Raw genomic sequence first — 15,956 nt, 5'->3', positions numbered from 1 at the left:
TGGAGAAGGTGACGCCAACCTCATTCTGGTTTTGGTTCATACTCTGAGGTAGACGCTGGAGGGAAAGGAGGACAGGGGGTCTTGGTGGGAAGGGACCTCCAAACTCATCCAGGGCCATGGGCAGGGACACCTCCCGCTGTCCCTAATGTCCAGCCTGGCCTTGGACATTCCAGGGATCCAGGGGCAGCCACAGCTGTACCCTGTGCCAGGGCCTGCCCACCCCCACAGAGAAGGATTTCTTCTAATCTAAACTGAAATGTAGGTATCTAATCTCCAATTCAGCTATTTCTGAGCCTCTGCTGAAGACAACTGTGACATCACAGCAGTGAGAGAAAGGAAACGGGCCTGCAGAGCAAACCACAGGTGAGTAACAAACTGAAATGAGGTGGCCAAGAACAATTATTGCCACAGAAGAGAAACCTCAGTCACCAAAAACTCCAGACTATCCCCACACAGGGGGACTCCAAACACGACCCTGCAGCTCACATTCCCCCCAGCTCGGCACACACACATTGCTGAGGCCTCTTGGAAGCTGCTCAAGCTCTCCCCACGTGCCCAAATCTGCCCCTGGCAGAGGTGCTGCTCCCCTGGCTCAGCTCTCAAGGCTCAACTCTCAGCATTTCCGCCCTCAACGCTGCAAATTTCTGATGATCTGGAGCAAAGAGGAGGAGCAGGGATGATTCCAACACTCCCAAAGCAAGGGGATGAGCAGGAGGGGGAGGGAGGCATCAGCAGCAGCCACGAGCAGCTTTGGCACCCGCCCGAAGCCCTGAAAACACACTGGGGGACACAGTGACAGCAGTGCCACCATCACCTGGGCACAGCTCCCTGCTGCCAGCACCAGGGCATGCCAAGGGCCCCGTGTCACTCAGTAAGGCACAGGTCACACACGTCCTGAGTCACATCCCACACGAGACACCCACAGCAGAGCTGCTGTGCCAATGTCACCCTGCCAGGGCCAGCTGCAGCCTCAGGACAGAATTCTGCTGCAGCTCTTCACCCACCAGGCCCCCAGGAAGCAAACTGTGTGGTCGGTGCAGGCAGAAACGTGGCAGCTTCTCCATAAAGAACTGGGTTGTAACCATGCAAAAGCATCTGCACATTCCAGCTTCCTAAAAAACCATCCCAGAGATCCAAGTCATGTTTCACTTTTCTCAGGTTCAGGTCACTAGAGCTGGCAAGAATGGTAAAGACATAAATATGAATTGTTTTTCTGGGTTGCTGTGTGGCTTCTCACACAAAAACTGACCCCAGGGGCTCAGCCTCACTCACTCCATGTTTGAGACAAGGAGAAAATCACAGAACAAGAACTGCAAAGGCGTTTAGAGGAAACATCAGGGACCTGAGACAGCTTTTGAGACCACAGCTGAAATCCACTGTTTTCCTTCGCTGCTGTTACACTGCACAGGAGTCCTGGGGGCACTTTTGGGTAATAAAGAAGATAAAAAGCTGCTAGCATCCAAAGGAGGGACATGGGGATGGGGAAGGTGTGGAAGGACATGAAGGAGCTGCTGAGGGCGCTGGGATTGTGCAGCTGGAGGAGCCTGAGGGGACACTCCTCGGGCTCTGCAGCTCCAAGCTCTGCCCAGGGGACAGGGACAGGACCCGGGGCAGGGCTGGAGCGGTGCCAGGGCAGGTTGGGGTTGGGTTTGGGGAAAGGTTCTTCCCGCAGAGGGTGCTGGCCCTGCCCAGGCTCCCCAGGGAATGTCCCCAGAGCTCCAGGAGAGCTGGGACAGTGCTCCAGGGATGCCCAGGGTGGGATCGGGGGGCTGTGTAGGGCCAGGAGCTGCGCTGGGCGATCCTGGGGGTCCCTCCCAGCTCAGGATATTCCAGGATTGTCTCAGTCCTGAGCATGGCACAGTCTGCTCTCACACACAGCTGCAAACACACTGCTCAGGAGGCAGCAAACGACAAAAACTGACACTGACACATTAACAAAGCCAAGATATTAATTATGCCAAAAGATCATTCTTCCCTTTTGCTCCTGACCAACAAGCCGTGCCCAGTCCCAGCACAACCAGTGAGTAACTCCGGTGTGACACTGGGACTGGCCCAGACACACCACGGCAGGCAGCCCCGGGAGTTTAATCACGTTCCCCTCATTAGAGGAGACATGAAATAACCACTCAGGTGCACAAGGACTCCTGGAAGCACTTCACCAGATCCTGTTTGGCAATGACCCCCCCAGGCTGCAGATCCCCATTGCCAGGGACCTGAGAGAAGAACTCAGTCCTTTCAAAGGAACAGCAGGAACTGGAAACGCACCTGATGGACCAGGAGCTGGGAGGGAGCCCAGGTGACAAATAAACAGCCCACTGCAAACACGGGAATGTTAAAAACCACCAGAATTCCCGAGAAGATGATGAAACAAGGCTGTAAGGAGGTGAGAGATAGGCGTCTGCCCAGGCTGTGGGTGAGGTCTGGGCACAAACACTCACTTCTCCCCCAAAATCCAGTTCACCACCTGCTCATTTCCAGAGCAGAACCTCAGACACGGCCCTGAACGCACGGACACCTGGCTCACACATCTCGACACTCTCTGGCTTTGTTTTGTTCATTGGAAAAGGGGGAAAAAAGGGGGAAAAGTCAGCCCAGAGCCCAGAAATATTAAACGACCGGTGTTTTCCAAAGTCCAACACAACCCCCCGGCAGGGATGAGGCTTTACATAACAGCCACCCACTCACCCCGGCACGGGACTCCGGGCTCCCGACCTTGGGCAGCGCCCGCCCGGGGCCGGCTCCGGGAGCGGGGGGACCGGAGACCCCCCCGGAGCCCCCCGGTGCGGCCCGCCCCAGCCCTCCCCGCGGGGAGCAAAGGGGAAGGAACAAAGCGCTGACGTCAATGGCGGACCGGGATTAAATCCATGCCCGGGAGGGCCCCGCCGGCCCCCCCAGGGAATCCCGGCCGTGCCGCCCGGGGAGGGACCCCCGCGCCCCGCCCGGTGTCACGGCGGCCCGCCCGGCGGAAATCCATCCGCGCTGCCCGCCGGGGGACGCGCCCGGAGCGGCCGATCCCGCGCCGGGCCCCGCCGGGGGAGCGGCCGGGATGTGCCCGGAGTGCCCGGGGCGGGCCCGGGGCCGGCGGGAGGCCCGGCCCGGCCCGGCCCGGCCCGGCCGCGCTCACCTGCGCTGGCCGCTCCGCTAGGCCCGGACCATCTCCTGGCTGCCGCCACCGGGAACGATGAGGCCCGAGGAGCCGGCGGCGAGTCGCGGAGCGCCGGGGGGGCGCGGGGCGGGCCCGGCCCGGGGCGGGGAGGGGGGGGGGCGCCTCACAGGCGGGCGGCCTCTCCGGAGGGGTCCCGGCGGTCCATGGCGGGCCGGCGCCGGGCTGGCGGCTCGCAGGGCTGGGGCAGGGCGGCGGCTGGGCCGGGGCTGCGCTGGGCCCGCTGCCGGTGCCGCTCCCGGGGCCGATCCCGATCCCGGCCCGGTCCCGCCTGGCGCTTCCCGGCGGCCCCCGCGCGCCGCCGCCGCCCCGATCACGTGACGCGCGGGGAACCACGTGACCCCGGCGGAGCGCGCGCGCCTTGGGGGCGTGGCGGGGATTTTGGCCCCGCCCCCTCGCGCGGCGGCGGGAGAGTCGCGGGGGGCGCGGGCGCGGCGCCCCCTGGCGGCGGCGGGCGGAACCCGGAATCCCCGGGACCATCCCGGGATCACCCCGGGATCACCGCGGGATCACCGCGGGACCACCCCGGGATCACCTCGGGCCCGGAAAAGGCTGGGAGAGCGAGGATTGTTCAGCCTGGAGAGGAGAAGCTTCGCGGTCACCCAGTTGTGGTCTCCCAGTGCCTGAAGAGGCTGCAGGACAAGATGGAGAGAGGATTTCCAAGGGATGGAGGGACAGGACGCAGGGAGTGGGACATTGGGAATGAATTCCTGGCTAGGAGGGCAGGGAGACCCTGGCAGAGTTCACCCAAAGAAGCTGTGGCTGCCCCTGGACCACTGGAAATGTCCAAGGCCAGGTTGGACAGGGTTTGGAACAGCCTGGGATAGTGGCAGGTGTCCCTGCCCATGGCACTGGATGGGCTTTAAGGTCCTTCCAACCCAAACCATCCTGGGATTCTGGGATTCTCTGCTGTTCTGGTGTCCAGGTTTGCAGCACACAGCCCGGCTGAACAAAGGCAGTGAAGACCCACCTCAGACAGGACCCATTGTCCCGCCTGGCATCACAGACAGGACAGTGACAGGACAGGTTAAAGACACAGCTGGGACGAACAGAATTTCACAAAGCAAATCCATTCGCTGGAGAACCTCCCATGAATTAAGGACTCGTCCCTAAGAAAAGAAATCAGTGCACTAATCCCGAGACTAACAATGCACCCCAAAGCTGTTTGTGAGCGGCAGCTGTTGGGGTTAACAAAGCCCCGGGCTCAGGAACGGCGCTGTCTCCCCCTTGTCCTGCTGTCCCCTCTGTCCCCAGCGTTTCTCCTTGAAAGGTGACACCTTTTCCCGAGGCTGTTTTCCTGCCAGGCTGCATCAATTGCTCCCCCGCAAAGAGCAGCGGCAGCTTTGCCTGGAGTGGGAGGGATTAAACAGTGCAGCCCCCGGAACAATTCCTGGTTAACGGGGTTTGTATAAAATTCCCAATCCAGCAGGAAGTGTGGCAGCGGCAGGCGAAGGAGGATAAGGCTCTGGCCAGGCTGGGGGGTTTAATATGGAAAATAAGAACATGTAGACACAAAGTAACCAGAAAAGGAAAGGAAAAAAAAAAAAGCCAATACAAACATTGTATTTGAAAGAAAACTGTTAAAAAAAAATCTGGATACAGAGGGATTTCTGGCTGGAGAACTTCCTGGGGAGAAATCCTGCCCCTCTATGATGGAAGGCCAGGGCAACTCCAGCTGAAACCTGCACACAAACACCACAACTGGTTTCGATATCTGCAGTAAGCATCAACTTAGCAACTCCTGTTTAATAATTTATTCACCTTCCCATTAAATGGTACATTCAGTCCACGAGACTAAAACACCTTTCTGGTAGTTTTATTTACAGTCTGCAGCGTGTTCTGTAAAACACCGGAGCGGTCACAGACAGACACACAACACAGGTATTTTCAAACATTTAAATAAGTACAGTTTATTCCAAAGTGAGTCTACACACTACTTCTTCCATAAAAATATAGAAAATAGTTTAGTCGCTGTATTTAACCTAAACCGAGATACTTGAGGATTCTTCCACAAGTGATGCCCCCACCCCAAAAAGGGCACTCCAACAATAAGAAATTCAGGAGACTGCATCACCAAATAAAATACTAATGGCAACTGCTTCAATCCACCAGAAGAACAATTAATTCCCACCCTGCATCCAGGAGTCCCTGTTCTGCAGGTATTTGGATCAGCTTCTGTTGGGTTTGAGGGGGCTCTGCTGCTCCAGGGCCAAAAGAATGGCTGAACTCCTGCAGACTGCCACCAACACAGCCTGGCACTCCTGCATTTCACACATTCCTTGGGAAACACATCCGAAGGGGAACACTCTCCTTCCAGACCTTCAGTTCAAGGAGTCTCTCTTTCACTGAGCGTCCGGTGACAACGGTGCCCAGTCCTGTTTGCTATTATTTCTGTGGTTTTGCTGACCATATTTTGGATGGGAATATCCTGCTGGAGTTCTGCAGAACACCCACTCCAGCCCTTGTCTCACTGGGGCACGCCGAATTTACAGAAGTGTCTTGGATTGCAATGCAAGATGCAACCAAAAGTATGTACTCTATTACCAGCTGTTGAAACCAACTCAGGAGGTGTTTTCTTTATCTCTTGTACAACCCATTCCTCAGAACTATGGGGTGGGTGTCTTCTGTTAATGGGCAGCTGCTAAAACATCTGGGGCAGGGTTCTTTATCCCCTCCAGGACCCATCCTCCCTCCAGGGAATATCTGCTGTTCATGGGCCACGAACAAAAAGAAAGGCACAAAGATGAAACTCCTAAAGCAGCACCAGCCCCGACGCACTGAGCTGCTGCTCTCCACCACCAACACCCAGCAAACACCTCCACCACACGAGCCAAGGACACAGGGGAGTGAAGAGCCCGGAGCCTGTGGGCAGGACAAGCACTACATTGATCAGCAGCAAATCAACACAGCTCAACTGGATGGTGCAGTTAAGACTCGACCTGGAAGCATCAGGAAAAGCCATTGGAACACAAGCTCAGCAGCACAGAATCCATTTGTCACCACTGAGACGGGAGCCTCTGCGTGGGACACGTGCATTCAGGTTCAGCAATGCCAGAGCATTGCAGTGCTCCACAGCAGCACTGAAAAACTTCTGCTGGTAACAGTTTAGAGGATTTTTCTCAGTGGAAAGGAAGCTGTCATTAACAGAGGAACAGCACACGATGTACAGCATCATCTGCAATAAAAAGCTTTTGTTTTCCAGCATGTAAACATCCAGGTTATTGGACTTCAGCTCATATAAACAAATCTGATGATAGAATTTTTTTTTTTCCCAAACTAAAAAAGTAAAATCTTCCATAAAAGGAGAAACCACAAAAATACTCTCTCAGTAAGTCTCACGTGCCATTTAATACCTTCCATGTCCTACGAACAACTACGCAAAACACTGAAAAATCTGAGCAGTGAAAACGTCGAGCACTGAACGTCTGGCAGCCGTGTGCTCCAGCCCCCTGGCAGGGCAGTGTCACTCACTCCACACCAGTCCTGCACCTCCCCAGCTATTTCTTCTTCTTCTTCTTCGGGGGCTCATCCTCAGAGCTGCTGTCTGTGCTGCTGCTGCTGCTGCTGCTGCTGGAGGAGCTGGAATCCGACTCGAAGTCGGAGGAGGAGGAAGAGCTGCTGGAGGAGGGGGAGGAGGATGAGGAGGAGGAGTTGCTGTCCTCACTGTCACTGTCTGAGGAGGAGGAGGAGCTAGAGGAGTACTCGCTGTCAGAGGAGGAGTCGCTGGCTGAGCTGTCGCTGCTGCTGCTGCTGGAACTGGTCACACTCTTGGACCTGAGGGAGAACAAAGAGTTGAGCACACCCTGCCAGAGCCCATCGCGCCGCGTTCCCTCTGTCTGCTCTGCCGTAACAACCCAAACATCGATTGTTTGCCTTGAAAATTTCCACGCCTCACCAGCGAAGTTTCCAGGCCTCCCCATCCACCTCAGATGAGTTCCTGTGCTCTCCTCCCCCTTTTTCACTGCTGGATGAACGAATTTTGGCCATTTGAGCAATGGCAGAGCGGCCCCAGGGCACGAGATAACCCAGCAGCACTGCAGAGAGAGGCAGGGAGGGAAAGCTGGCCAGGATCTGTTCCTAGCCCTGAGCAGGGGCTTTGCTGGGCTCGCTGCCCTCTGCCACCCAGCCCTGGGGAAAATGACCCAGGCTCAGTCCCTGCTCATCACTGCAACAGTGAAACTCTGCCACTGCGAGAGCAGGGGAGGTTGCAGCAGTGATTGCACCAAGGTCAGAGCTGTTCTCAGCAAAAACTGCTCTTAGATTACTCCTGGCAAAAGATCCCAAAGCACCTGCCACTGCAGGATGGGAGTGTTTTCCAGGTGGAAGAGAAGGGTGGAAACAATCCAGGATCAAGACAGAATGAACACAGCATAGAGGATCTCTGTATGCTCTGCACTTTTTTTTCGTGTTCAGCCCTTCCTGGGGGCACTGTTCTCAAGATCAACATCTCGGATTAAAGGGGGGTGATATGAATTCCAAGAAAGTCCAATCCAATTCTTCCAGAGATCTTTCCTCCAAGTACAGGATACTGATCCACCTCCCTTCCCGCCAAAGTCAATCAAACAGCATCCAAAAATGTCAATTATGATAATGCAGAATCTCGTTTCCATTAGAAAACTAATGCAGTGTTTTTATCAGAGGGTTTGGTTAAATGTAACAACTCAGGAAGTGCCTGTGTTAAGGTTATTGAAGAGTGTGAGGTTTTCTCATCCTATCAGCTGACAAGTGTAGGTGTGGATTAAGCCACAAAGCACTGAAGGTTTTATAACACATCTGCTATCTCTGTCTGCAGACACAACAACTGTTCATCACACATAAACCCGTAAGGGCTGCTTGAACACTGACTTTGCTGGCGGAAAACCAGCACTAAGACAAGGAAAATAAAAAATACTGGAGCAGTAGTTTCAATCTGAGCAGTTCCATGAGACGGGCAGGAACCAGAGGACTCCCTGAGTAACTCTGAACTTGCTTTCCCTGATCACCTTTCGCAGAATCCATAGCAGCAATCCATGGACATCCAGTGTTGAGGTTTATTCCAAAACCTACTCCCAGAAATATCAGGATATTGAATTTAAAGCTGCCTCTCCCAGAGGGAAGCAAGAGCTGAGGCTGGGAGAGGAAACAGGCAGGAACTTGCTCTCAGGAGAGGCAACACGTGGGCTGCTGGTTCTGACAGCAGGAGGATGGAGATGGGAACAGGTAAAACTCCAACACAAAATACAATTTGGGAACGTGACTGCAGAGGCTGTAGGCTGCTAGTCTGAGGTTTGGGGGTTATCACACCCCTGTGAAAGCTGAGCTTTTTTAAAGCAGGTGCCATTCATCCTCCTCAGGATAAGTTTCTAAGGAAAATTCTGATTCTGTCCCCTCTGTGGGCCGAGTGCTGTTGGAGCCCTGGGTGTCACCCCAGGCTGTCACCCTGCTCTGCTCTGTCACCCCAGGCTGTCACCCTGCTCTGCCCTGTCACCCTCAGGGGTTTCCAACATGCCACTGACACCCAACCCACAATTGTGGGCACGGCCACAGCTGGGGCCTGAGGAGAGGAGGGAATGAGGACACAGTCCTGCCCTTCAGCCAGGCAGATTTCCTGTGCTCCAGTGCCAGGTGGGCTCTCAGTGGGTACCTCAGGCATTCCAGGTGGGACACTGAGGCCAAGGAGCAGCTGGAAGGTGGCTCTGCCACCTGAGCTCACAGGGCTCTGCAGCAGCTGCTCTGCCTCAGCCTGTTTTTCTGGTTAGGCCTGAGCTCCCTCATTAGCGTTTATATCAAAACAAACACAACTCTGTGGAAAAGGTTAGTGCTCCTCCTGCCACAACCCAAACTTTCACAGAGTTTTATTATAAATTTGGAACTCGTGAGTTTGCTGGATTCTCCACATTTAGTTCTTCCCATACTATAATAAAAATCGAAATAGCAAAGTGACTGGAAAGGAATTCACATTGATGGATTCTCTGCTTGTACAGCGGCAGGAGAATAACTCAAGATTTACAGGAGTTTTAAAATTTCAATGAAAAAGTGCCCAAACCAGCCCCTTTCCCATGAACCCTTTTGCTCTGCCCATCTTTGCACTGGTTTGGAGCTCAAACACTCTCTAAAATAAATAATTACGCTAGGAAAGGCTGCAGTGTCTGGGGGAGCTGCCCAGCTCAAAACCAGTTAATTCATGATCTCACCAGCCCTGAGTAACTCCAGCAATAAACTGGCACTTCTGGGAAAGCAGCCTCTGCTAAAACACTCTGAGACAGCCCAGCATTCCAACCAACCACATTCCACAGGACAGCCTGGAATAAAGGAACACTTTAAAGGTCTGCTCTGCCTTATTTACTGCCTGCCACACACAGCAAAGGCCTGGCCTTTAAACACCTCCTGGAAAGTGGGTTAGATCAGACTGAGAGAAGGGACAGTAAAGGGGAGGAGAGGCTGGGGCTGTTACTGCACAGATATTCCCTAGTGTCAAACTCCCAACACGATTCCAGGAGTGTGACAGCCACAGTTCTGGCTGTTCCTCCTTTCCATTTGCTAAGAAAGCAAATTCCCAAGTAAACATTAATGAAAAGTAAAGTACAAACAATGTCAAAAGAGTTCTTGGCTCCAACCAGGACTTGGAGACAGGCAGGCTCATTTCCTGGGTTTTGGTTTAGTTTGGGATCAAGGGGGTTTGGTTTGGATTTGGGGTTGGGTTTTTTAGGATGCTTTATTTCATGCTCTAGACAAAACTTGAGAGAGAGAGAACTGGCGGGAGAAGGGGAATGTAAACAACAGAAGTCAGAGCAGGATGGGCAGGTGGAGCAACGAGAGACCAGAAACCCCAGTGCCAGTCTTGTTTCAGAGACTCCTGATGGACTCTGAGACAGAAACAGACTTTTATTACCACAGCAAGATCATGCAGGGGGAGGAAAATCAGCAGGGAGAAAAACAGAGGATAAACTTTTGGGAGTTTTTGTACAGGGAGGAAGTAGAAATTCTCCAGCTGTCTGTCAGACAAAAGCTGGAAACAGCTTTTAAAAGCCAAAAAGCAGTAAAGCCAAAAGTTATTTGCAAAGCTGACTTTTGCCTCCCCCCTCCCAAAGTCCTGCAGTGTCAGTCCCCACATACCTTTTTTTCTTGGTCTTCTTTTCTGCAGCACTTTCTCCAGAGCTAATTAAGAGGGAAAAAAAAATAAAGGCTTTGATTAATGCAATAGGAAAATTAAATAAACAGCAGCACGCTGAGGCTGAGCTCAATATTCAAAGGGTACTGGGCAGCTCAGTCCTGTGCAAAGCACAGCAAATCCCACCTATGAGCCAGGGGAGGAAAATCCAGCAATTCACCTCTGATTTCCTGTGCTGTTTATGCTCTACTCTCTCCTTTGCCTCATTTTGTATGGCCAGCAGCAGCTGGGATGTGAAAGGCACAGGAGAAAGGGATCCAAAGAAGCTGTGTGTAACTGTATTTAGCAAAACTGAAATCAAGGGTAAACGCTTGACTTAGCCCGTAGCTTTCACATCTCTTTCAAGTGCAGAAAGAAAAACCCATTTATATTGATGCTTTCCAGCTCTGTGTCTCAGATCCCCAAGCATTCATCGCCTCACACAGCTTTAGTGGTGCCACAGAAGAAAGTCCTTTGTGTGCCACCAGAAAAATGAGACTTCTCCCAGTTTTATTTTCACACGTCAGGTATGACAGCATTATCATCACACGAGAGCTTTCCACACTCCCCTCCTGTGGGCAAGGGGAAGATTCACTGATATTCACACTCCAATCCCTCCTGTCCACATTTACATTCCTAAAGCCTCAGACCCTCTGCAGGTGACCAGGGGGGTCCCAGGTAAGAGGAATCACTGTGAGAAGAAAATTAAACCCCAAAGCACCTTTGAGGAGACAGGACCTCACTCAGGGAATGCCTCTCTCTGGTGTGCCTGGTGTGGGTTACTCAGGAGTTACTCCAGGAGTAACTCTGCTCTGGACACTCCCTCACCCTCAGAGCTGTAATTCCAGCCCAGGGTTGGGCTCAGAGCTCCAACAGCACCAGGAATGAGCATTCCCTCAGCTCCCAGCCCTGCTCTAGGCTGGGAAGGCTCTGAGGGCTCACTGACACCTCCAGAGTGGCCACCAGAACCGTGGGGCCAACAGCAGGGAGCCTGGAACAACCGGGAAAGGAGCTCATGCTGGAAAAGCCTGGGTGAGGCTGTCAGAGGTAAATATTGACCTTTCGGGGCTGGGTGTGCCTTCAGGTTAATGATTCCTGCGTGGCTCTTTAAAGGTGGTGGCACAGGCTCTCCAGAGCAGACCTGGGGGAGACCCAACCTCTCCACAGGCAAGGAAGGACCTCCCAAAGCAAGGGACACAAAAAGCACAAGTGTGACCCAGGAAGTTGCTTCTCCATGAAGAAAAAGCTACATGCTTGGAAGTGTAGCACTGGCAGCTAAGGAATCCCTGCTGGCACAAAGAGCCCCAAAGCTTTTGTGCCAGACTGGCCAGTGCTGTAACTCCCACAGAAAATGATCCCACACTCAGATTCAAGCCCAAGGACAGGACAAGGAATTTCACCCTCATTTCACCATTCTCCAGTGGTAACCTGTAGAATCCACCAGAAAAAAAAAGGGCAGAAAAGCAACAAGGAAATAATTTGAGCCTTAAAGTCAAACTTAGCCCAAAAATCCTGAAGAGACTCTGCCTCTAAATGGAGCCAAGTGTCAGAGTGCAAGCACCCCTGATCTATCCACAACTCTGGCTGACTCTAATTACTTCACAATTACTCACTGGATTAAAATTCATTTCAAAATCAATGGCTTTACATCACTCTCCTCACAAGCTGATGAGTCTCCACTCCAGGCAGGGTTTCAGCCTGTGACTCAGAACTGCTGCTGAGCTTGAGGAGCCCCAAGAACCTTTCCTGCCCCAGCTCCCACCCCTCCCTGTCCCATCAGGAGGCAGCAAAAGCTGGGAATGCTCTCCCAGCAGTGACTGAGGACATGTGGGCAAACCCTCAAGAATTCCAGGTGCAAGGAGTGGCACTGGGAGTGACCCTGCCCCTCTGCAGCCCCACAAACCAAACTGGAGTGGCAGAAATGACCCTGACACACAAAAACTTCATGGAAAACTGAAGCGCTGCATTACTTCTGCCTCTGCTTGTAAAAACAACTATGAACCTGGGGGGAAGCATTAAAAAGTATTCCCAGGGCAAAGTGGGAAGGAAATGAGGTGCCACATGCAGAGCTCTGTTTAGGTTTCTCTGTTCCTTCCACTTTCTCAGCTGTCACAGGAGGAAAGAATTGTGCAATTCAGTGAGGTGGTTTTACTTCATGCCTGAGTTAAAGCTGATAACCCAAGTCTCCTATACCTGTGTGGCCAAAACAGTTTTAAGTGCATTGCAGATGAGCAGGTGTCAATGAAATTAAAATGCTGATTTTAATTCTCTGGGACCTAGCACACAAATCAGCTCAAACATTGAGCACACAACCCACAATCTGAAGGAAAAGGTCACAGAAAATGGTCTAGGACAACGTATTTTCCTTTATTTCAATTTCATCCTGCCAGTCTTACCTCTGTTGCAGGAGGAGTTGCTTTTCTTTCTCCTTAAGGATTTTGGCCAGCTGAGCTGTCCTTGAAGGCCTGTGCAGGTATTTCCTCTTCCCTTTACATTCATATGTCCAGTGGCCAAACTCCAAACACTTCTGACACCTCACATGCTGCTTGTTTGCCTCCCTGGAAAAATGCAGAATTGCTTAAGTAACTCATTCCAGCTCTGGTCTACCCTCTGAAAAAAGAAAAAATATTTAGTTTATCATGCAGCTTTAATCAAGCCATGATTAAACCAAGTGTTGCAGGTTTTCTTTTGTAACACCAACAGGCACAGAATTCAGGCAAACAGATCTTCACCCACTAAAACATTTTCACACAGGAGCAATCACACTGCTCAGTTTGCTGCTTTCCAACAGCTGCAGGTGCTGCTGGCTTCGGGGAAATCACCGAAATTCTCTTTTAGGACAAAGAGCAGCAGCTCCATTTCCAGTTCCTGAAATGTAACACCCAAGTCCCAAAGTGCCCAATTCCCCACCCACAGCCCAGGACTGTGTGAGGGGCTCCCAGGAAATCCAGAGAAGCCCCACCCAGGAGCTGGCAAAGCCCGGCCCAAGGTTTATCTCTGGGTCAATCAGACTCCTGCTCGTTCCATGCAGAATGAATGGAGGCACAGCTCCCTGACTCCAAACACCTGCAGAGCAGGGAGATTTCACACACTATTTCAGTTCCCACTCTGGGAAAAACCTCATGGGAATTTTTAGAAACCAGGGAAGGGAAAAGACTCTTGTTTTCATGCTGGAGCCCTTCAGCTGCTCTTGGGAAGCACTGCAAAGCTGTTGTGCCTCCTCTCCCAGCTGCTCTGCTCCCTTACAAACCAGGGAACTCACCCAGCCCGGAGAGCGCTCAAGGTCACAACCAAAATTAGTTCTGAGCTCAGGGCTCTGTCACTTCAGTTCCCTGCCACCTTCAGTTTTTGTTCCAAGCACCAAAATACGAGTTTTTCAAGGCCAGCCCATCTAAACTATCTGAAATTGCAGCCTGCCTGCTCTAGGGAGCTCCCAGAACCACGTTTGAGGATGAAGTGACAGACCAGCAGTGAATATTTTTTCCTTTTCCAGCCACGCTGTGAATTGCTTCTCCCTCAGCTCCAGCCACCACTTCTTGTGCCAGTTCCTGAAGGGAATCTTGTGCTTCTCAATCACTTTCTCAATGCAGAGCATTTGGCTTCACCCTCAAGCCTCAGAGACACTCAGCTGAACCAGCACCAAACCCTGATCAAACTCCTGCAGAGCACAAAGAACTCGGGCAGGAATCAGAACACCTGGGCATGAACAGAAGCAACAGCTCAGGGGGGTTTGCTCTGCCTTTGCCTCCTTGCCACAGCAGCTGCAACCAGCAGAGTGATGCCTCCTCCTCCTCCTCAATACCAACCCCCAACATTCAGTGTTTGTCTCCCCCAGCCCCACCCGAGCTGTGCGCACAGGAACAGGGTGGATGTTTAAATCAACGCCCCATGATTCAATCCCACGGGAGCCAAAAGGGTGAGGGCAAAGCCCCAAAACCAGGATAATCACCAGGAGAACACGAGCTGCAGATCTGCAGCCAGCACTAAGGAGTCTCACACTAATGAAAAGCACAAAACTGAAGGAATTTTTAGCAGGGATCAGTGACCCCAAGCCTGGAGCAGAGGCTGACAGAGGGACAGCTCAGCACAGACCCAGCGAGCACAAAGACGGCAAATCTAAATAATGAGTCCTTCAAACAGCAGCTTAAAGGCACGAGTAGTTCGGGAGTATTTTGAAATCCCAGGTTACTTTCCACTGGAGAACAGGAATCATCACTAAACCACGAAGAAATTGGCCACATTCTGCACATCGTGATCGGGCAAAAACCCCGCAGCCCAAAAACTTCAACAAGAGAAATAAATTAAGGAAAAAAACCCAACACCCAAACGAACGAAGAGCTGGAAAACCGAGGCCAGCACTCCAGGGGAGCGGGACACATCTGCCGCACTTCACAAACAAACAAAACTGTGTTTTCCTCCTTCCGGGGCTCTGCAATCAGATCCCTGAGGGAATCGGTGAATCGGGTGCTGAGGGAATCGCCCGATCGCAACATCCCAGTCCGAGCAGGAGCCCCTCGCTCGCCTTTCCTTTGCCTTTCTGACAGCCCCGCAAACTTATCACGGTAACAGGAAGCTGCACGTTTTTGTTTCGCGTGTGAAGGGTTGAGGCTGCGAGGAGCAGCAGCGAGCGACCCCGAGAGCTCCTCCCCGCGCTCCGCTCCCGTGCAACCCCCGAGCAGGAACGGAGCCGCCGCCACCCCGGAGCCCCGGCCCCGGCCGCGCACGGGGCACCGGAGCCGCCACGTTCCGCCCCGGCCGTGGCTTGGGGCTGGTTCCCCTCAGCGCAGCTGCGCCCCCCGGGGAGGCCTCAGAGCGCCGGGAAAACGCGGGGCGCCGCGGCCCCGGCAGCGCCCGCCGCTCCTCAGCCCGCGCCCGCCCAGCGCGGCGCCGCCGGCCCCACTCACGCCTGTCTGCGGGCGATCAGCCGGTGCATGGGCGTCGCCATCTTAACGGCCGCGCCGGAAGTGAGGGAAGGCGGGGAACGGCGGGAATAGTGGCGGCCGCGGGGCGTGCCGGGACTGCGGCCCTGTGGGCAGGGGCGGCCGCCATAGAGAGTGTCCTCCCGGAGCATAGAGAGAGTCCTCCCGGGTCATAGAGAGCGAGTCCTCCCGAACCATAGAGAAAGTTCTCCGGCGGCCAGAGCGGCAGCGCCCGCGGGCCTACCTTCTCTATCGCCCCTGCCGTTCTCTCCGCGTTATTAAAGCGCCCGGGACCTGTCCCCGGTCCCTATCCCGGTTCCCGTCCCCATTCCTATCCCCATCCCCACCCCTGTTCCCATCCCCGCCCCTGTCCCCATCTTGGGTACTTTGCGGTTTGTTTGGTGGGCAGTCATCCAGCTCCGATGGTTTTCATTTGTAAACCCACGATATCTAATTGTCTTTCAGGTTTGATGGGAAACGATGAAACCAGAAGAAAAAGGAAATTTATCGTTTTGATATTTATTTCCCTGCGAATTCTTGAGATAAGGGAGCTGGTGGGAACAGCTCCTGGGTGACTTTGGTAGCACACGGAGGGAGGATTTTGGAGAAGTGGGTTGTCTGTGGTGTGGTTTATGTCAGAGCCTGGGGCACGCTGACTGCCAGCTCCCTCCGCGGGGGGATCACAAAGCCCTTTCCTGTTCGAATATCCCAGAATAGCCCCGTGAACCTGACCTCAGGTGACGTG

The 15,956-nt window shown here is 53.3% G+C and overlaps 2 protein-coding genes across 8 annotated transcripts in view; both read right to left on the bottom strand.

Annotated features, from left to right (window-relative positions):
- The window catches only part of AFF4 (ALF transcription elongation factor 4), a 53,378-nt gene extending 49,926 nt beyond the window's left edge, over positions 1-3,452 (bottom strand). For 5 of the 7 annotated variants that reach the window (XR_010723144.1, XR_010723145.1, XR_010723143.1 and 2 more), the window contains exon 1: positions 3,125-3,452. The gene's annotated coding sequence lies outside the window, so the exon portion shown is untranslated. Of the gene's footprint in view, positions 1-2,685; positions 2,788-3,124 lie in introns of those variants that run through there. The other 2 variants (XM_066197233.1, XM_066197235.1) reach the window with 2 other exon arrangements.
- Positions 3,453-4,902: 1,450 nt separating this feature from the next.
- Positions 4,903-15,275, bottom strand: ZCCHC10 (zinc finger CCHC-type containing 10). Its single transcript, XM_066197294.1, has 4 exons — positions 15,197-15,275; positions 12,689-12,850; positions 10,259-10,300; positions 4,903-6,937 (listed from the first exon to the last, which is right to left on the bottom strand). The coding sequence occupies exons 1-4, from the start codon at positions 15,235-15,237 to the stop codon at positions 6,661-6,663; spliced, it is 522 nt and encodes a 173-aa protein (XP_066053391.1). The 5' UTR covers positions 15,238-15,275; the 3' UTR covers positions 4,903-6,660.
- Positions 15,276-15,956: the final 681 nt, after the last annotated feature.

The sequence above is a fragment of the Chamaea fasciata genome, unplaced genomic scaffold (assembly GCF_029207755.1).
Source record: "Chamaea fasciata isolate MVZ Bird 193981 ecotype frontalis unplaced genomic scaffold, bChaFas1.0.hap1 SCAF_15, whole genome shotgun sequence".
NCBI lineage: Eukaryota > Metazoa > Chordata > Aves > Passeriformes > Sylviidae > Chamaea > Chamaea fasciata.
The sequence above is the reverse complement of the archived record's forward strand: the minus strand, read 5'-3'. Positions and strand labels throughout refer to the sequence as shown.

Bases quoted from the DNA above. Each gene is read 5' to 3' on its own strand.
- ZCCHC10 (XM_066197294.1), bottom strand. From the start codon at position 15,237: ATGGCGACGCCCATGCACCGGCTGATCGCCCGCAGACAGGC. The intron at 12,851-15,196 runs GTGAGTGGGGCC...GCATTTTTCCAG, and splicing joins CTGATCGCCCGCAGACAGGC to GGAGGCAAACAAGCAGCATG. The intron at 10,301-12,688 runs GTAAGACTGGCA...CCTCTTAATTAG, and splicing joins CAACTCCTCCTGCAACAGAG to CTCTGGAGAAAGTGCTGCAG.